This window comes from Lissotriton vulgaris, chromosome 7, assembly GCF_964263255.1.
Source record: "Lissotriton vulgaris chromosome 7, aLisVul1.2, whole genome shotgun sequence".
NCBI classification, from domain to species: Eukaryota; Metazoa; Chordata; class Amphibia; order Caudata; family Salamandridae; genus Lissotriton; species Lissotriton vulgaris.
The window spans coordinates 235,904,171-235,923,538 of NC_141695.1; the positions used below are offsets into that span (position 1 = coordinate 235,904,171).

The 19,368-nt window shown below is 44.0% G+C and overlaps 1 protein-coding gene across 3 annotated transcripts in view; it reads left to right on the top strand.

Moving 5' to 3' along the window:
* Positions 1 to 19,368, top strand: part of LOC147701274 (uncharacterized) — a 167,112-nt gene that overhangs the window by 121,914 nt on the left and 25,830 nt on the right. For all 3 annotated transcript variants that reach the window (XM_086930004.1, XM_086930003.1, XM_086930005.1), the window contains 3 exons: positions 7,668 to 7,700; positions 11,512 to 11,541; positions 17,916 to 17,969. In XM_086930004.1, coding sequence (XP_086786130.1) covers positions 7,668 to 7,700; positions 11,512 to 11,541; positions 17,916 to 17,969 — 117 coding nt within the window. The remainder of the gene's footprint in view (positions 1 to 7,667; positions 7,701 to 11,511; positions 11,542 to 17,915; positions 17,970 to 19,368) is intronic.

Here is a 19,368-nt window from a genome sequence, read left to right on the forward strand (position 1 = left end):
GACAGAAGGAGGTCCACTAGGAACTCCTCAACTGGATCGGGCTGTTCTGCTATCAGGCTGCGTGTCCAGGTGAGGACAAACCAAAGAGTCGACATGGCACACAGGCCTGTGTGCCATGCCATCCCTGCACGCATTACATATAGGTCAACCACCCCTACTGTAGGCCTTTAGCCCTATGGCAGGGTGCACTCTATCCTATGTGAGGGCCTGTCAGCATGAGCAAATGGGTCCCTACAATATCCAGTCCATTCTGGGTGTTTTAAGTCAATAAGGAAGCTGTAGTGAGTACATGGGCTGGATACTCAGCATCACAAGTTTCCTAGCTCCATGATAGTCACACTGATTTATAAGATGATTGGTACCAAATATCTTGTCTTAGTAAATCTTCGCTGATGGCAGTATTGCATTTATTAATAAATTCACACAGGAGACCCTGCTAATGGGTCCCCTAAAACCTGCCAAACACTGGTGTTGTCCCTGTCTAGTTTAAGCCAGTCTGCCATCACCAGACTGTTGGATCTTTCGCCGACTCAACCCACAACCACGGAAGCGAGGATGGCCCCACTCCTCTGCCTCTGCTCGGAACGCCACACGCAAGTTAGTACAGCGTGACCGCGAACCGGGAAAAGGGAGAAGGTAGGAAAAAGTAAAACAAAGAAAGAGTAAAGCCAATGCTCTCTCTATGTTACAGCACTGCAGACCCTCTTCAGTAGCGTAGGGAAAAGTCTTCTAACCTGCAGTCATAAGAGAAAAGAAACACAGAAAAGAAATAGCACATTAACACATGGCCCAGTGTTCCTTCACCTGAATCCTTGTTCTCACACCATATACATGTCCAACACACCCCAATCCCCTCCTTACTTGTGTAACATAGCAGGCTTGTCCCAAGGAGAGCGAAACTCCATTAGCTGTACAAGGACCAATTCCTCGAATTACTCTTTATATATGAAATGGGGAAAAAGTCATACTTCTGACACAAAAAACCCCAGGAAAAACGAGAAGTGCAGACCAGGCACTTATGTATCCAAAAATGACTCAAAATAACTGTGGCCACAGACTAAACAGGCCTTCCAACGGTAGCGCTAAAAACTACACCATACCACGGGTAATCAAAACCCGGAAAAAGCCTCCCGCGGTTCCCTCGGCGGCGAGGTGAACCCTTGAGCACAATTACGATGTGACACAATATCAAAAACAGGTAGTCCTTGAGTTTTACAACTCGGACGCTCCTCTTACGCTTCCGCCGGTTCTTACTCGCTCGGGAAGACGACCGGAGTTGCACCCATCCGGGCGGCTGACACGAAGCCTCGTGCAGCAGAACGCCACCTCCAGCCAGGTCGCGTCGGGAAGACTAGTAATCCCACGAGTTCCCACGATGATTTCAAGATTCAAGAATCGTAATCCAAACGCTTGAAAAACGCCAACAAGGTCAGAAACCAAGCACAGAGCCCTAGTGCTGGCGACCTAAATCCACGGAGGGAAAAGGGGCGGGGTTACCAAAAACAAGGAAACAGAGAAAGGACACCACAGGAAAATCGAAAGAAGAGAAAAGACTAGACCAGAGAGGAAAACCCTGACTAATCCCTAACAGTACCTCCCCTCAAAGGCCTCCCAACCGGGCGAGGTTTAGACGGGTGACGAAGATGGAATAGTCTAACCAGTCTAGGAGCATGCACCCCGGTAGCAGGTTCCCAAGAGCGTTCTTCCGGTGGATACCCCTTCCAATCAATCAAGTACATCAACCTCCCTCGTCTCCTCCGGGCATCAAGAATAGCATTGACCTCAAAATAACTGTGGCCACAGACTAAACAGGCCTTCCAATGGTAGCGCTTAAAACTACACCATACCACGGGTAATCAAAACCCGGAAAAAGCCTCCCGCGGTTCCCTCGGCGGCGAGGTGAACCCTTGAGCACAATTACGATTTGACACAATATCAAAAACAGGTAGTCCTTGAGTTTTACAACTCGGACGCTCCTCTTACGCTTCCGCCGGTTCTTACTCGCTCGGGAAGACGACCGGAGTTGCACCCATCCGGGCGGCTGACACGAAGCCTCGTGCAGCAGAACGCCACCTCCAGCCAGGTCGCGTCGGGAAGACTAGTAATCCCACGAGTTCCCACGATGATTTCAAGATTCAAGAATCGTAATCCAAACGCTTGAAAAACGCCAACAAGGTCAGAAACCAAGCACAGAGCCCTAGTGCTGGCGACCTAAATCCACGGAGGGAAAATGGGCGGGGTTACCAAAAACAAGGAAACAGAGAAAGGACACCACAGGAAAATCGAAAGAAGAGAAAAGACTAGACCAGAGAGGAAAACCCTGACTAATCCCTAACACAGACATGTTTCTGGACCCCTGGATATAGAGCCAGAGCTCTCCAGATCCAGAGACAATGCCTATTCTGGGCAGAGGCGGATGCACCTTCCTCCCTACTGGATCTGCCTTGGCAGAAGTGGGAACTTCAAAGGACATGCCACTTTGGAACCCTGCCCCCAGCCTTCTGCTATTAGAAGCAGATGGTGACCTCCCAGTACTGCTCCACTTTTGGTGGGAGGACTGGTGGAAAAAGTTGGTAAAGTATGAGGTGGGTCTACCTTCACCCTGTACCATCCCTCAGCTGGGACAGATGAGGTAGATGCCACGTTTCACTATCCATCATCTTGAGGATGGGGATAGTAGCCGATTAGGAGTCAGGGTCAATCAATCAATGGAGAAGTGTAGCTCAATGGTTAGAGCGGCAGACCCTGATGCAGAGGTCTGGCCCGGGACCAGGGTTCAATTCCCTCCTCGGTGGGTCTTGGGCTCAATTTCCTCGGACCTGATAATTCTCACCTCTGTGCCTATTCTAATCATGGGTCCTACTCTGCAACTCTGGGCAATAGCTTGCTTAATCTCAACAAGGGCCCCAACAACGCTGGGATGCCTGGCTTCACCTTGGGGGTGCCCAGGAGTGGGCATTTCACAGGGAAAAGCCAGGAAGGGTTCCACAGCGGTATGCATACAGCGCCAAGACACCTCAGGGACTAAGTGCGCTATACAAGTACGAATTCATTCATTCATTCATTCATTCATTCAATCAATCAATCAATAACTTGTAAAGCATGCTACTCACTCATGATGGTCTCAAGGTGCTGAGGGGGGGGGGGGCAGCTACTGATCTAACAGCCAGGTCTTGAGGAGTCTACTGAAGGTCAGCAGGTCCTGGGTCTGTCGTAGGTGGGTGGAGAGGGTGTTCCATGTCTTGGTGGCGAGGTGGGGGAATTATCTGCCACTGTGGTCACTCTGCGGATGCGTGGGGCGGTGGCGAGTGCGAGGTCAGTGGAGCAGAGCTGGCGGTTCGGGGTGTAGAAGTTGAGTCGGTCGTTGAGGTATGCTGGTCAGTGTTGTGGAGCGCCTTGTGAGCGTGGGTGAGGAGCTTAAAGGTGATCCTCTTGTTGACCGGGAGCCAGTGCAGGTCCGTCAGGTGGGCGCTGATGTGGTTGTGGCGGGGAATGACCAGGATGAGGAGTGCAGAGGCATTCTGTATGCGTTGGAGTCTCTTCTGGAGTTTGGCCGTGGTTCCCGCATAGAGGGCGTTGCCGTAGTCCAGCTTCCTGGTGACGAGGGCCTGGGTGACCGTTCTTCTGGTTCTGATGGGGATCCATCTGTAGATCTTGCGAAGGGTGTTAAAGTAGGAGGAAGAGACAGCGTTGACTTGTTGGGTCATTGTTCAGGATGAACGCCCACTCCCCACGTGGGGTGAGCATAAAGAGGATATATGCATCCTACAAGTAGGAGCCCATTGTCTACTACCTGGCCTCCCCCTGCCTTCTCGCACTTAAAGATACCTTCCCTTCCCTACCAACTTTACTTGACATTATCAATGAATTCTCATTCATTTCTGGTTATAAGGTGAATTGGGACAAAAGTGAAGCTCTTCCACTCTCTTCTGGTACCACAAAAGCTTCCATTGATGGATACCCCTTCTGTTGGAAACCGTCTTAATTAAAATACCTAGGAATTTTGATTAACCGTGGACTTGAGGGAATGGTTTTGGATAATCTTTCAATTCTTATAGCACAAATGGAAACTGATTTTGCTAAATGGTCCCTTATGGGCTTCTCCATGTGGGGGAGAGTCCAGGCCATGAGAATGGTAACTCTACCACGCTTACTCTAGGAATCCTTCCAGTTGTAATACCTTTGAACTTGCTTCGCCGTATAGATTCTCGTATACCGTCATTTGTCTGGGGAACCATGCGTCCTCGTTTGGCAGCTGCTAAATTATTGGCACACCGTTCCCATGGCGGATTAGGTTTACCATCACTTACACCTCTCACAATTGGCTTATTTACTTCCAGGTGGTACTGAGCCGCCACATTGGGTTAAAACAGAACGTCTAATACTTAATTGCGATGATGGTCTCAATTTTTTATACAGTGCTTGTAAACCTCAATCCTCCCCTCCACATCCGGTACTTCATGCTACATATCAAGTATGGCATAGAGCACATCGACTTTTACACTCTAAAGCTCCACTATGGCGTAATGAAAGTATTCGAATTAATGGTCAAGCACTTCACTGGACTAGCTGGAGTTCAAGGGGAATCCAGACATTAGGTCAGATTATAATAAATTATTAATTTAAATCCTTTGAACTTCTTTGTGAAGAATTTGACCTTCCTTTACATCAGACTTTGCAACATTTACAGCTACAGCACTGTCTAAAGAGATGTCTCAGCCCTTCCCCGTGGTCGTTAGTGCATTCGCTAATATTGAACTATCTTCACTTCTGGGGTAAACATCAAGGAGTAATGTCAGGGTTATATTGTACTCTAACTAATCGTCTATACTCACAACCACTTCTTAAAACTCTTTACGGGAAATGGCAAGAACGCCTACATATCTCTATAGACGAAAATACGTGGCCCGACATTCTGGAAGCCTTGGACAAGGGCACTTGTGAAGCATGCTTAAAATTTTGCCTTTTTAAAACCTTACATGAATGGTACTGGACACCATTAAATTGCAAAGAGCAGGATTATTACCACACTCTAAATGTTGGAGATGTTCTGGAGTTAATTGTGATCTCCTCCATATACTTTGCGAATGTCCTTCTATACAACATTACTGGACACAAATAGGAGACATAATAAATGAAACTATACCTCTTAAGCTTCCACTTACATTCTCCATAATTTTATTACATGATCTAGGAAGTTCATATGATATCACGCGTCCTCAGCGCAGACTCTTCCATACTGCACTCTCCACAGCCAAAACTTGTATTTTAAGGTTGTGGAAATCACCTAGTCCTCCATCGAAGGAGGACTGGATGGCTGCAATAATCCAGACAGCATCACATGAGCATATAATATACAAATTACAAGACCAAGAAGAAATATTTCAACAAGTATGGAGTCCTTTTCTCTGAGTTCCTTAAATAATTCCCTCTCATTCTTTTTCTTCCCTTCCTATTTCCTCTTACATTTTTTACTCCTCAAGTCCTATTTCTAACTTCCTTTTCTTTCTGGGTAAGGAGATCTCACTTCTGTTTTTTTGTTTGTTGTTTTTTTCCCTCATTTCTTTCCCTATCCATTCTTCCATTTCCTTTTTCACTTTATTACTCATCTACTCTCTGAAATATTTATTCACTTATTTATTTATCCGTTTATTTACCCATTATTCATTTATCTACTTACCTTAATTATTTAGCTTTTTGATACCCTTCATGGACTTCCATCACTCATATGAATATATATCATTCTTCATATTATATACACAACATATTTTACTATTTCTAAATTATATTTACCCATCCCATTATTTACTTTGTCTAACTTTTTTCCATGATTCTATCTAGCCAGAGTTGGATTTCCTAACATACAATGTCCACTATTCTCCTTTTCTCTTCTTTACACTTTGTCTTTCATTTAATTTCTCCTATTTCCTCCCCTTTCCTTTATTATGCAAGTTTTTTCTTCTTCATATTATACAATATATGTTAAATACCTAGACTTTTATGGGTCTACTATAATGTATTATACTTTAATGAATGTATATACCTTTAATCTCTCAATAAAGAATTATGACACAAAAAAACTGTGTGTTTATCCACCACGCATGAAGTGATGGGCACAAAAAAGAAGCACCTTCATTGTGAGAAGCCAGCAGATTGGCTATGTTTACCTTGCAAGTTCTTGGTATTTCTTCTGTGCCATACGGCTGCTCCTTGGTATTCACTGTGGGGTCACTCCAAGAACATCATTCTCAGTGTTTTCAGCCCCTAGCAAGGAAAATTAGCCCCTGACAGCAGGTTCGGACTGGCTTATAGGGTAATCAAGCAGTGTCAGAGATAACAGGCAAGCCGCTGGATGACGTCACCAATGCCCTTGTCGCTGCTGGAAGTAAATGCAATGGGCTACAATTCAACTCTACACTTTTCCATTCCACACCACATAATTCAACAACAAACCACATATTTCAACTCAAAAACACAACTACATAGCATACGACATACAGCCGAACCACACCACAGAATTCACCATCATGCACTAAATTCAACAGCACATCACATAGTTAAACAACACAACATAAATACCATTCTGCGAAATTACACTCTATGGCACTCAATCCCACTTCACATAATTCCAGTACACTCAATACCACATAATTACTTTCCACATATTTTCAGTGCACCCCATACCACATAATTCCACTACACAAATCCACTCCGCACCACTTAACTCCACTACTAACAATTCTAATCCAACCCATATAATTCAACTCCACGCTACATACATCCCCTCCACTCCAATTCAAAACGCATAGGTAAAAGGCATTGGGCCTCATTTATGAAAAGAGACGCATTGCTGCGAGAAAACAGCGATGCGTCACTTTTTTTTGCGCCCTCTCTGTGACACCAATGATGCGTCATATTTACAGTATGACGCATCATCGTGCAAGGAGTTACAGATACGTCAGTATTTCTGACGTATCGGTAGGCGCAAAAATGCGCATTGCTGGAGTGTGTCACAAAAGTGAGGCAACTCCAGCAATTGGTCATTACACATGGGCAAGCCCCATGTGAAATGTGCCTGCGTCAGTCTTATGCCTGCCAAGAGGCAGGCGTAAGATATTGACACATTTGCGTCCTGGAAGTGGCGCAGTGAAATCTCATAGATTTCACTGCGTCACTTCTACGACCCTTTCTTGCGTCAGAACGCCCCCCCTGCATGCATTATACCTGGTGCAGGTATAATGTGGCGCAGGGGTTTACAAAGTGACGCATCTACCTGACACAACATGGCGTATTTTTTTTAAACTGGTGGTATGTCGCAAAAAGTGACGCACCAATGATGTAAAAATGATGCAAGCCCTATAAATAAGGCGCGCTGTCATTTACAACGCCAGTACCTTGAACTCTCACAAATGTGAGACCAATTTGGATTGCAAATGCTTGTCTTTCTCTGCCTTCAACCCATTCCCTCTCTTTGACTTTCCCCGCAAAATTTCTCTTCTCCTCTCTTCAATTTGTTTATATTGGGATCCTGGGGGTTTGCTGTTTACCCTTTCTTAAATTTTTGTGTAATCTGTCCTGAATCAACCCTGATACTGAAGTTCCTATTTTATTCTGCACAAATTAACATAAAAATATATTTTTCACTTAATGTCTAAATGATTGAATAGATGGAAATGAAGTTCAAGGAAACAAGTTAAAGGGTAAGTGGGCTTAGAGAAACGTTTTGTTTTCTTTGTACCTTTGACTATTTTAAAACCTTTCTTTGCATTCATGCGATTATGGATTTTTTAGTAAGACTTTTCATAAGAGCCTGTTGTTCCAAATGCTCACATTTTTATTTCGCTAGTGAAATTTTGTGAAGTTGCATTTTGTAAAATGTCTCCTTTTGCCAGGTTATGTTCCGCCAGTGTGGAATTTCTTCTAAGTGTAGCGAAATGATTTATACGTAGCCACACAAGAACAAAGCTGTCTGTAAATTATATCTCTGCAGAGACATTATGTAGTGGTAAACAAAGACACATGCAACATAAAATGCGGCAAAAGTCAAACATTTTACACAAAATATAACGAAGCGAAACACTGCAATCTATGAAAAATGTTGAAGCTTTCCACAGAACTTCGTATTAGTTCTCGAAATAATACTATTAACCGTGCATTCTCAATTTTGTAATGAATGTGAACCATTGTATGAAGGAACACATGAAGAAACAAGTAAATGATCTTTTGGGTGATTTAATGGGAGTCGATCATGGTGCTATCGAATCTACCAAAGATAGGGGGTGGGTTAGTGCTTTACTAATCTTGGAGCTAAGAGTGTTAGAAGAAGATTCAAATTAATAGAGCATCATGTCCACACTGGGGTAGTGGTAGGTCCTATCTGTTGTTGTGAGGGTAGCCTGGGTAAACTGTGTGTGTGTTAGTAGTGAAGTGCAAGCAATGTGTACAGATTAGTGCCATTTGTATAGTGCCTCGTGCCCCCGACAAGGCACCATACCACATTTGCGACTGGGCAGTTGGGTGGATGAAGGCTTATTGCATTCAATGTGGGCAGTGTTTTGATGTTGTGTGCGAGTAACCAGAGTGCTGCTCTTAGTGTCACATCGCTTAACAGTCCGGAGTTTGAGGAAGTATGAGGGATACAACACATGCAGCTTACCCTAATCAGATGCTGGGAGGTCTTATGCAGGTTGCTCATTAAATTATTGGGTACCAGTGGAGCTATCTTCCCCCATCATGTTCAGTCATGGTCCACATGATTTTGTGGGGGACGGGAGTGAGTTCTGCAGGGATAGACTGTGCAAATGTCATCCAGGATGTAAGCCTTTATTATAATAAGAGACGGTGCACCCTTTTAAAGAGTTCCTTCAGGGTCTGGTGAGGGATAATAGCAGGGCCTGCATGGCTGCACTATGTTTAAGGTATTCAAGAAACACCCAGTTATTGAGTAAAGAGGGTTTGTTGGGCTTTAAGTATTCAGTTGTGAAGAAGGATTGAAGATCTCGCTGTACAATTGTTGCCTGTTCTCTTAAAAAAGAGTGGATATATTTAGGAGGGTTGAGGATGCCTTTTTGAAGGCCTAGGCATCTCATGGGTCGCCTTGTTTGAGGGTTGGAATGAACTAGACTTCTACATGTCGATCCTGAGGGACAGAAAAACAGTCCTCAGTTTACACTGGTCGCTACATGTAGTCAGGATAAATGTCCTATCAGGACAACCAGGAGAATAATACATTTTTCCATGGCAGGCCCTTACTGCAGTCAGCCATGACAAAGCCCTCCGCAGTGACGTCATCTGAAGTTTCCAAGAGTCATGAATGTTCACAGTCCATGTAGTGCAGCTGCTGCTTCGGTCTGATCTTCCAAGGTTCCAGACATGAGTGAAACACACAGAAAGGTTCCACAGTACACACATAACCTTCAATTTCTACCCTGGCAAGCACTGACATTAACCAAGTAAATAACAGACTGCGCGGAAGCTGGTGTATTAGAACAGACGCTGAAGCTGCAGCTCACGATTGGGATACATTGACACAGCTATGGAGAAATCCGGCACTACCATTGCCAGATGGGAAGTCAGAGAATCTGTTTCCTGTCCTGATGATGACCCAAGGACTTCTCTAGCCGCCAATAGTTGAAACGTCAACTGATTTTAGGTGGAGAGTGTGTTGGTCAAATACATTTGAGAAGCTTAAGACATCAAAATTATCAGAAGCATAGTATTTCCTTTTTAAAACTACTGATTAGTTATGTGTTATTCCATTTTACACTATATCAACAGTGGTGTTAATGACAGATTTTTTGGGAAAAGCCTTGCAAACAGTTAAAGAATGACAGATGAACTACCAGGTTTCTGATAAAATTGCTAAATATGTTACTAGAGACATAAAAAATGGTTTACAGGCCATTACCACTGATTTAACAATAGGTAGTAAATTTACCATTTAGCAGGTTGAACAATGGGAAATTGACGATACCTTGCTGGTGATAAACAGATCATGGGAAAACTCTATGAGGCAGATTTACAAGGCACTTGTGCCACGTTTAAGCCGCCGTTGCGTGACGCAACGGCGGCGTAAACGTGGCGCATCCCTGCGACCCATTTACAACGTGACGCTTCTAGGCAGATGCGTCACGTTGTAAAGCCCTGCGCCACATGTGGGCGTTCCGGCGCAGGGTGGGCGTTCCGGGGCAGGTGCGCCTCGCAAAAGTGCCTGCGTGAAATCTACAAGATTTCACGCAGGCACTTGTGCGACGCTGCTTCGTCAATTCCTTACGCCTGTTTGAAGCAGGCATAAGGACTGACGCAGCACGTCAAGTATAGGGCACAACCGAGCATTGCTGGAGTCGCATCGCACTTGCGACGCGACTCCAGGGAAGCGCCGCCCTTACGTCATGAGATGCGTCACGCATCTGCCTACCCTTGCGCCAGAAACCGGTCCTCGGAAGCTTGTTTCCGGTCCAGGAAAGACATGGCTTGGCAGTTCGAGCTGGACTGTTCCCATGAGGCACAGGGTCAGACTGATTTGCATATAGCCATGTCTGCACTGGGGTGGCAGAGTGGGCTAAAGAACGGTGATGGATTAAACCCAGGATCTTTTGACTGGGTGTGAGTGTTTGATTGATTCAGATGCTCCGTCCATCACCACCCACTTTTGTACTACCCTTGCGCCACGACGCGCCGCATTGTAAATGCGGCGCATCCGTTGTGACGCAAGGGTAGTTTTGCATGACGCATTTGTTCTGGTGCATCCCTGCTGATTTGTAGAGATGCGCAAGAATTCATAAATATGCCCCTTTATTTTCCCCACTCTTGAGCTGCAGAATTGGGTTGTGTACATGTAAAATCTCATCCAACGGTCTTAAGCAAAGCTTGTGAAGATAGCAGCCTAGAGCAGAAGGGAGTGTTGAGGTGTAGAATACAGGTTCTTTTGAATAGGAGAGATGTGACTTCCATGGGAGAATGCTTTGAGGGTGGTAGGTTAGTATCACACAACGTATGCATGTATGTATGTTTGCAGATTTATACAGAGCAATGCGACCTAGAAGGTAACAGAGTGTGCACAGGAGTCAGGGAATGTAGTACATTTATGGAAGAAGATTTCCAATGGGTGAGGAAGGCATGTTACAGAAGAGGAGGGTAACAGGAAGGGGTGTGAGTAAACGAGCAGAAGACAAAAGGAAATGGGAGACGAGGTTTTGTGGTGCCCAGGACTGAGACAGTTTTGGAAACTAATGTGAGATGTGCCACATGTAAAATCCTCTCATTAGTTTATATGGAATAGGAACATGTTCGTACATATCCTGCTGGAGTGACAATCGTGCATTCATGTCATGATTAAAGTGCATTAGAAGTGCAATGTGGGCCACATGTATGTGAGCTGCAGGTCAAGAAATATGTGCAGTATACTTGTACTACTTGTATATGAGCAAGGGCACTCACTCAGAATGTAGTATCCTGTTCTTCTTGAAGTTCACCAACTTATTCTACCTCTTTTCTACCCTTCCTTTCTAGCTGACATGGAGAATGAACACAGAAAGAAAGGTGAGTAAATAACTGCATATCGAAGGAAAAAGACCATAGAGAAGCTTAATAGCCATGTTTTCAAACTTCTGCTGAGGGCAAAACTCAAGAAGGACAGTCAAGCAGACTAAAGATTATGGTGCCAAGACTACCAACAAAATTATGCCTAGTAAGGTGCATCATGGGAAGATATTCAATTTCAAATGATGAAAAGGTTAATTGGGACATATGGCGACATGATCCCACACATTGTACACTGAATTCTCTCAAAAGGAGGGTGGGGTGTTGCCATAACACAAATATCAGAAACCACTAACACTATTAAGACAAAAATAGCTTTCATGGAAGATCACAGGGAGTGTATAGTTAATAAAAACCATTACAAAAAATAAAATACTGTAATATTTAAAAACTGATCTGGAGATACATACATAATTAGAAGCTAAAATTGTGAATGAAAATGTCCTTCGAACTTCGAAAAGCCGAGTCAGTTACAGAGGAAACAGTCACACAAGTAATTTAAGTTCAGGGTATGAATTGAATCTTTGCCAAAGTTCCTCTCTTTTTCTCAAAGTTGGTGATAAATTTGACTGCTCTACAGATGAGTTGAGGGGCCGCTGAGCACAGGACTTGTATGATCGCGGAACGACAGGTGCGGATTCCATGGAGTGTGAGACTATCAGCACCGTCTGTGGTTTCTTCACTGAGATCCAGCAGTAGGAGAACCAAAACCCTCTAAAAAAGGAACCTAGTCATGCCGGACAGTGGAATAATGAGTTATTTCGAAAGTAGCTGCACAATAGGCTTCCTCCACAACAAACGAAAACTTCACCTAGTATACCACATCCTTTGAAACTTCCTTTTATGTTACCAATTCTAAAATGTAACCGAAAATGCAAGCCAGACCTATTGACTTTGGCAATGCTTGTGCATACTGCAAGCTAAGTCCCATTAGTTATTGTGTTTGTTCTGTACACCTGCCAAAGAGCGCATTTAAATAAAAAGAAATCACCATAAACAACCCTCTGCCAAATGTGGCATTTGCACGCTTTCTGATGTTATGAAAAGCTGCAAACAGCACTTTCATGGGCCATTACTAGAGGTAGCTCGAGTCAGACACAAGTGCTTGATGTAACTGGATGCAGTACCTTAAGCCAACTATCAAGTCAGATAAAGGTCGTTGCTGTTAGCAGGCTGCAATACCTCAGGGAAGAGATTCCCAAACTGGGGGCCACAACTCACTGGTGAGTAGCGAGAAGATTTTTGGTGGGTTGGGAAAGGCAGGGCAATTAATAAAGATGCCTTTAAATTCTGTTTATCTTGTCGCATTTGTAGTGCTTCAACGACAGAAATCACATGTGCAGCTATGTCTTTTAACAAGTTGCTGCTAATTCTTTTACCATTGGTTTGTTTCCTTTTCTGACTGACTGCAAAGTGAGAGGAATTTTAAAAATGAATAATTGGCAATCTTTGGAAGTCATTTTTTAATGTAGATACCTGTAAAATAACTGCAGTCATTCAGCAGTTAGGAAAGCAAAAATGAAGGAGATTTTTTTTGTAATTTTGAAGTGTGCTGGAAACAGATTTCCAGCAAAACAAAACAAATAAAGCCACTTTAATTTGTGATGCACACAAGTACATATTCTTACTTAATAAATCTTTATTTCGGCACATGGCAATAAAATAATAAATAGACATAAAATAATAATATAGAAGACAGCATGCAGAGAATTTTAACTCATAGATTTGTCTAGCCAACCTTTGATAAGGTGCCTTACATACATCATTCCATACTATCTAACAATCACATATACATAAAAAGTGAAATCCAAATTAACATCACGTAACCCTTAAAAACACAATACTCATAAAAACAACAGAAATTGCTCTGCATAAAAACTACACCCACTAACTTAGTGAGTTTTTCTGCTCATATTGCCACACACTAATCAAAAGTTGAGAGACAGAGAACACAATACATTAACTATTATTACTACTTACATTTCTAGATGCAGTGCTATCATTTTGTTATCCCCAAGTTGCGGCAGACAGGTAAAACCCACTTCTTTCTAATGGCTTGTTACACAGGGCAAATGAAAATAATATGCTCAACCGTCTCATCAATCAAGGGGAAAAAAACAGGCGATGGTTCCATTTGGCAGTAAAGACATGCATGGGAAAAATCCCTAAACAGAATTTAATATATAGGGTCTTTGCCAGTGGAGGTTCGATCTCGTCCAAATATTCTTCCATACAAATGACGGATTTGCATTTTGCTTAATTATGCATAATTTTGTGTAATGTTCCCATAATTTCACAAATTTATGCAAAAGCAAGGTACAGAAATTTTACATAGCGATACCAAAGGGGATGATGGACAGAGCGTTTGAGCAAATCAAACATTTACCCCTAGTCAACTGATCCAGGTTTAATCCATCACCATTCATTAGCTAACTCCACCTCCCCAGTTCAGACATGGGGTCCCATGCTCACTACACCACTGGAGTCAAGCTATCCTGGCTGATTACGGCTGATAACCAGAAACCGGTCCTAGGATGCTTGTTTCCAGTCCAGGGAGGACCTGGCTTGGCAGTTCGGGATAAACTGTTCCCATGGGGCACAGGGTCAAGACTGATTTGCATATGGCTGGGTTCAAACTGGAATGGCATGGTGAGCAAGAAAATTATGTATTTAGGTCCAGATCTCTGTACTGGGGTGAATGTATGACATTGTTCTGCATTCTGTCCATCAACTTTTGTTTTTGCATTTGTCACCCCGAGTGGGACGGGTATGCTCAGACGTGAGTCCCGTGCTCTCCACACCACTGGAGTCTAGCTATCCTGGCTGAAGACGGCTGATAAACAGAGACCTGTCCTAGGATGCTTGATTCCGGTCTAGGAAAGACATGGCTTAGCAGTTCGGGCTGGACTGTTCCCATGAGGCACAGGGTCAAGGCAGATTTGCAGCTGATTCCCCCAACTCTCTGTGGTCTGTCAGCTTAGAGTTCACTAGATACTGGTGTAACTTCTCTTCTGCACAATGATTCAAAATATGTTCCTTCAAAAACAAATCATACAATCCCTCTTATGTGTCAACTTTGTTACCAAAAATGCAGCCTTCCGGTGCCTACACTGAAACGTCCACAAAGTCTAACCAAGACTTTGAACTCAATTTCTGGGTGCCTCTAAACTTCACCCTGTACTGCTCTGGAGTCAGAGCAAATCTCTTGACCAAGCATGCCCTCATCTGCTGGTATGATTCTGCATCCTCTCCCTTCAGGGTAAAGAGCCTATCCCTCCCAGCTACTGGAATCAACTCCCACAGGAGAGCACCCCAAAACCTAGAGTGAACACTACTCATTTTAAGGGTTCTTTCAAAACCTGCTAGCCACCTGTCAATGTCACCCCCCTCAGTGTACTTGGGTACTATGCCCTTGGGAAGTTTAGGTTAAAATCTTCCACCCCTGGACAACTCAGCATCTCCTTACTTTCCCTACCACCAATCCTCTTCTACTCCTCCCTCTCCATTTTCTCTTAGCCAATTTGAATGTCTCCCTCTCCAAGGCAATCAACTCTAGATGAGCCTGAAGCTGTCTCTCTGCTAGGGACAGTAGTGTTACCTGAGTAAGGGACCCTTCCCCACTCCCACCACCAACTTGATTCACCTGGCTAACACTAGTCACAATGGAAGAGGTCTCATCCTTACCCCTCTCTTGGGTGAGGATGGGGGGGAACATCCTCCCACTCCCCTTGGTTCTCCTCAGCTGCCCGGCCCAGGCCTTTCGGGACTCAAGCAACCCTGTCTTTCTCGTCTTTTTGGCAGTATGCAGCCCCCTAAGCCTACACTGATCCCTAAGATCAGCTATCGTAAACTGGGACAGTTTGGCCAGGTCCAACTCCATGGTTCTGTACTTTTGGGTCACAAAAAAATAGGCACAAAAGACTTAAAACAATTTGGAAAAATCAAAACAAGGGATTAATTACAGTTTAGTCCAAATTACAAAAATCAAACTCAAAAGATTTGTTCTAAGGAAATTTAGAGGATTTTTATCATCTTAAATCATTCACTGAAAGGTGTACTTTTTAAACACAAGTCCTCATCCCACCGCTGAGCAGCAAATTTTGGAAAGTGGGTTATTGGTAGGGGCAAATGTAGGTCTGCCACTGGCAATAAGGCCACTAACACATGGTAGGAACCAGCATAGGTCTTAGAAAATTATTCCAATGCTCAATCCTTGGTAACCTGGCGGCGAGCAGACAGGCTTAACTTCAAAGACAGGTAGGTAAAGCATTTAAAAACACCATTTCAGTAAATAATTAAGACACAACACATAATAAAAATCCAACACCAATTCATATATAACAAAATAGAAAATATGATTATCTTTAAAATGACACCAAAACGACAAAAATACAATGTAGGGAACCAGAGATATGAATTTTCAAAGATTTATTAAAATATAGCACTTAGAAGATTATATCACCATATTGTGATACCTGCTTGCGATAGCCCGGGGCAAAGTCAAGGTTTCAGGCAGGGAGCGATGGAGTCCTGAGCGCCTACAGCCCTCGGCAGGTCCCGGTCTTAGTTTCTACCTTCACAATTAGACCCTTTTCTAGAGCTTTTCTTCTCGAGGCCCCTCGAAGCTCCCAGCCAGTCCGGATTCGGTGAAGGTTCGCCGGCTTGACTTGTGACGAGGTTCCAGTCAACTTCCCTGGAGCGGACATAGAAAATATTTCAAGATTGCTCCCACGGGACAACCCAGGAATCCAGGCTGATGCGCGATGGAATGCAGGCGGCTTGGCTCTCGCAGTTGCTCCCGGTCACCTTTTCTACGAGCAGACCTAGAAACTTTTCTGGAGCTTTTTCTCGCGGGGTCTCTCGATGCTCCTCATGTAGCCGGATCCGGTTAGGGTACACCGGGTTCAGATTTTCTCTAGTCCCAGTCAATCTCTGGAAGTTGGAGCTATGGAGCATTTAGCGGGATGAGCCTGGTTGGCTTGGCCAGCTCGCAGTTGAAGGCAGGCGGCCTGACTGGCCAGGTTGAGTCAGTCCCTCTATAGAGATTTTTTTCAAAGTTGGTCCAAAGTTCTCCAAAGTTCTTGTACTTCTTCCTGAAGTTCCTCAAGGGGGCCCAAAGTGTCTCATACTCACTCCAAGGGTCTGGTAGCTCCAAGATGGTCCTTGAAAGTTGAGGACTTCAGTTCCCACAATCCACTGGTACAAAACCCTTACAAATCCACTGATGGGTCTCCAAGGTGATGATGTTCCAGTTGAGCTATTTTAACTTGTAGCTTTCAGGGAGTCCACTCTTTAGTTCTGTTCCAGCAAGATAATCCACAGGGCTGTAGTTTCAGATGGTGCAGTCTTCAGAGGTAAGGCCTTAGAATTCTATGCACAGCAAACTCTTCTCAGCAGGGCACTTCTTGCTTCAATAAGTTTCAAGCAGCAGACCTGGAGGGCTCTGCCCCTCTCAGAAACGTATCCAAAATTCTCTGGGTCAAGCAGCAGGTCACTCCTGACCAATGAGAGCAGGGTAACTCATCCAGGCGATGACCACATCCTGTAGAGTGTGGCATTATTTTGTCCCAGAGTGCATCAAATCTTCCAAATCCATAATGGCTGATTTTCCAGCAGAGAGTCAAGACCTGGCTAAACAAACCCCCGGGGATGGCTTATTTCCCTAGACTCTCCACTACCATCTTCACATATCTTCCTTAAGCCTAGCCCTGACCATGGATCAGTTTCAATCCCCTGTCCCCTGCCCTATTATATTCAAGGAGCTTATGGGGTTGGTCATGCCAATTACAGGGGTACTCCACCATATCATAGTGTACCCTAGTGTATATTAGGTGTGTTATCCGTATTCTAATGTGTTCCTTTCAGCTTAGCACTGGCCCTGGGCCTGGTTAGGCAGAGCACAGGTTCAGTCAAAATCAGTTACCACCAGCATCAGTCAGCAAAAAGTTGGGGGTGCCTAGGGCACAGGATGCAAGCGTTGTTCTGCTAATCTCTAAATTAGATGAGCAGCACCACTATGTAGCAGTGTCATAATGTGTGGTGATGACAATTAAGTGCCACTATGTGGCAGTGTCATAATGTGTGGTGATGACAATTAAGTTCCACTATGTGGCAGTGTCATAATGTGTGGTGATGACAATTAAGTGCAGGTGCAGAGCACTAGAAACAATTAAGTGTGGGTGCCGAGCACCGGAAGCCAACGGCTCAAATTAAGCAAAAAATACTGATTGTAATAGCGAAGAATTATAGCCATTGACAGGTGAATAAAGGCCAAAAAGCACAGTGAGTGGAAAGCAGAAAGCACCGAGCGGAGAAGGAAAGTGCAGCAGGTCAGATATGCCAGGTAATTAACTTGTTTTTTGTCTTTACAACAGGAACAATCATCATCATCTGTTCTGTCGTTGGCTCAGTTGTCCTGCTCGTAGCTGGTAAGTAGTTTCTTCTCAAAAAACCTCTTGAGACGCTTCTCTTTAGCAGGGCAGCGCAGCGACTATGAAGTGCCGAGGAACCCGCAAGCACTAATTGCACGAAAAAAAGTCCATGCGACAAGCCTGGCTGTTGTATAGAGGAGTAAGGATCATATGCTGTTGACACCCCTACACACATAGCTAAAAAAAAAGCTGGAACCTACTATTATTCGCTTGTCTTTTCTCTTTCTCACACATATATGGGTTCTGTATCCCTAAGCACCTTCAGAGAGCAGAGATATGTTGTGCAGCAATAAATTCGATTGAAAGAAATACAGATGTTTCTGAAAAACGATTGCAAAAGCACCTGTGGATCAAACGAACTGAAATAAGAAAATGTAAACAGATTTTAACTAACATTTGCCTTGTTGTATGACCAGAGGTCGAAGTGCTTTAAAAAAGTTTGAGAAATATGATCGCGAAATGCAATGAGGCGGGATCAGTGAGCGAGGATGGGAGTCAAAGGCATGTTTGGAGACATTGTATGCGAGAAAAACAAGGACCCCCTGGGTATCAATACAGACTCCTAGGGCAGGGTAATCACCTATGTGAGTAAAAAAACCTAGGACATCAGCAAGGAAAGTGACCAATTTTTACATAACCAGTGGTGTGAAGAAGGAACGAAAAATGGACTGTATGTAAATATATATTTAATAAGTATGAATAAAAATCATATAGAAAACAAACTATATGATGGGATAAAAAGTATAATTCATAAAAAGACAGACATAGGTATTATAGATCAATACATATCCTATAAATCATACACATTGCAAAAAACAATACATTCACATGGGTTAATGGCATAAAAAGTACTAGAATTTTTAATCATTAAAAACTCGACGTGCGTTTCGGCAGAAAACCGCCTTCTTCAGGAGTCTCTGCTGATGAGTTTTGGGCTCATGCTTCGTCAAAACCCTGTGCCTGCTTGAAGCAGGCGTAAGGCTTGACGCAGCATTGGAAGAATATGCCCTCCCCCCAGAACATTGCTGGAGCTGCGTCACGCTTGCGAAGCAACTTCAGCAATGCGCCACCTTTACGGCACAGATGCGCCCCATGCGCATCATGGGTGGCGGAGCTGCGGCGCACAATTACTGGCGCATCCCTGCTGATGTGCAGGGATGCACCAGTAATTGTAAATCTGCCCCTGTATACATAGCAGGAGTTGCCACTACTAAAGATAATGGTAATCGAGGTATCAATCTCTGAAGGATGGCTGGCAGAGTCGACCTGGCTGGATTTTATAATCCTGACCTGGCATGTAGATTGCTGCACGCTTCAGCGCCAAGAGTTCAAGTCCCTGAAAAGTGATGTTTCCTGTTATGAAAGTTTGTAAATAACGAGTTTTGTCAGATCGAGG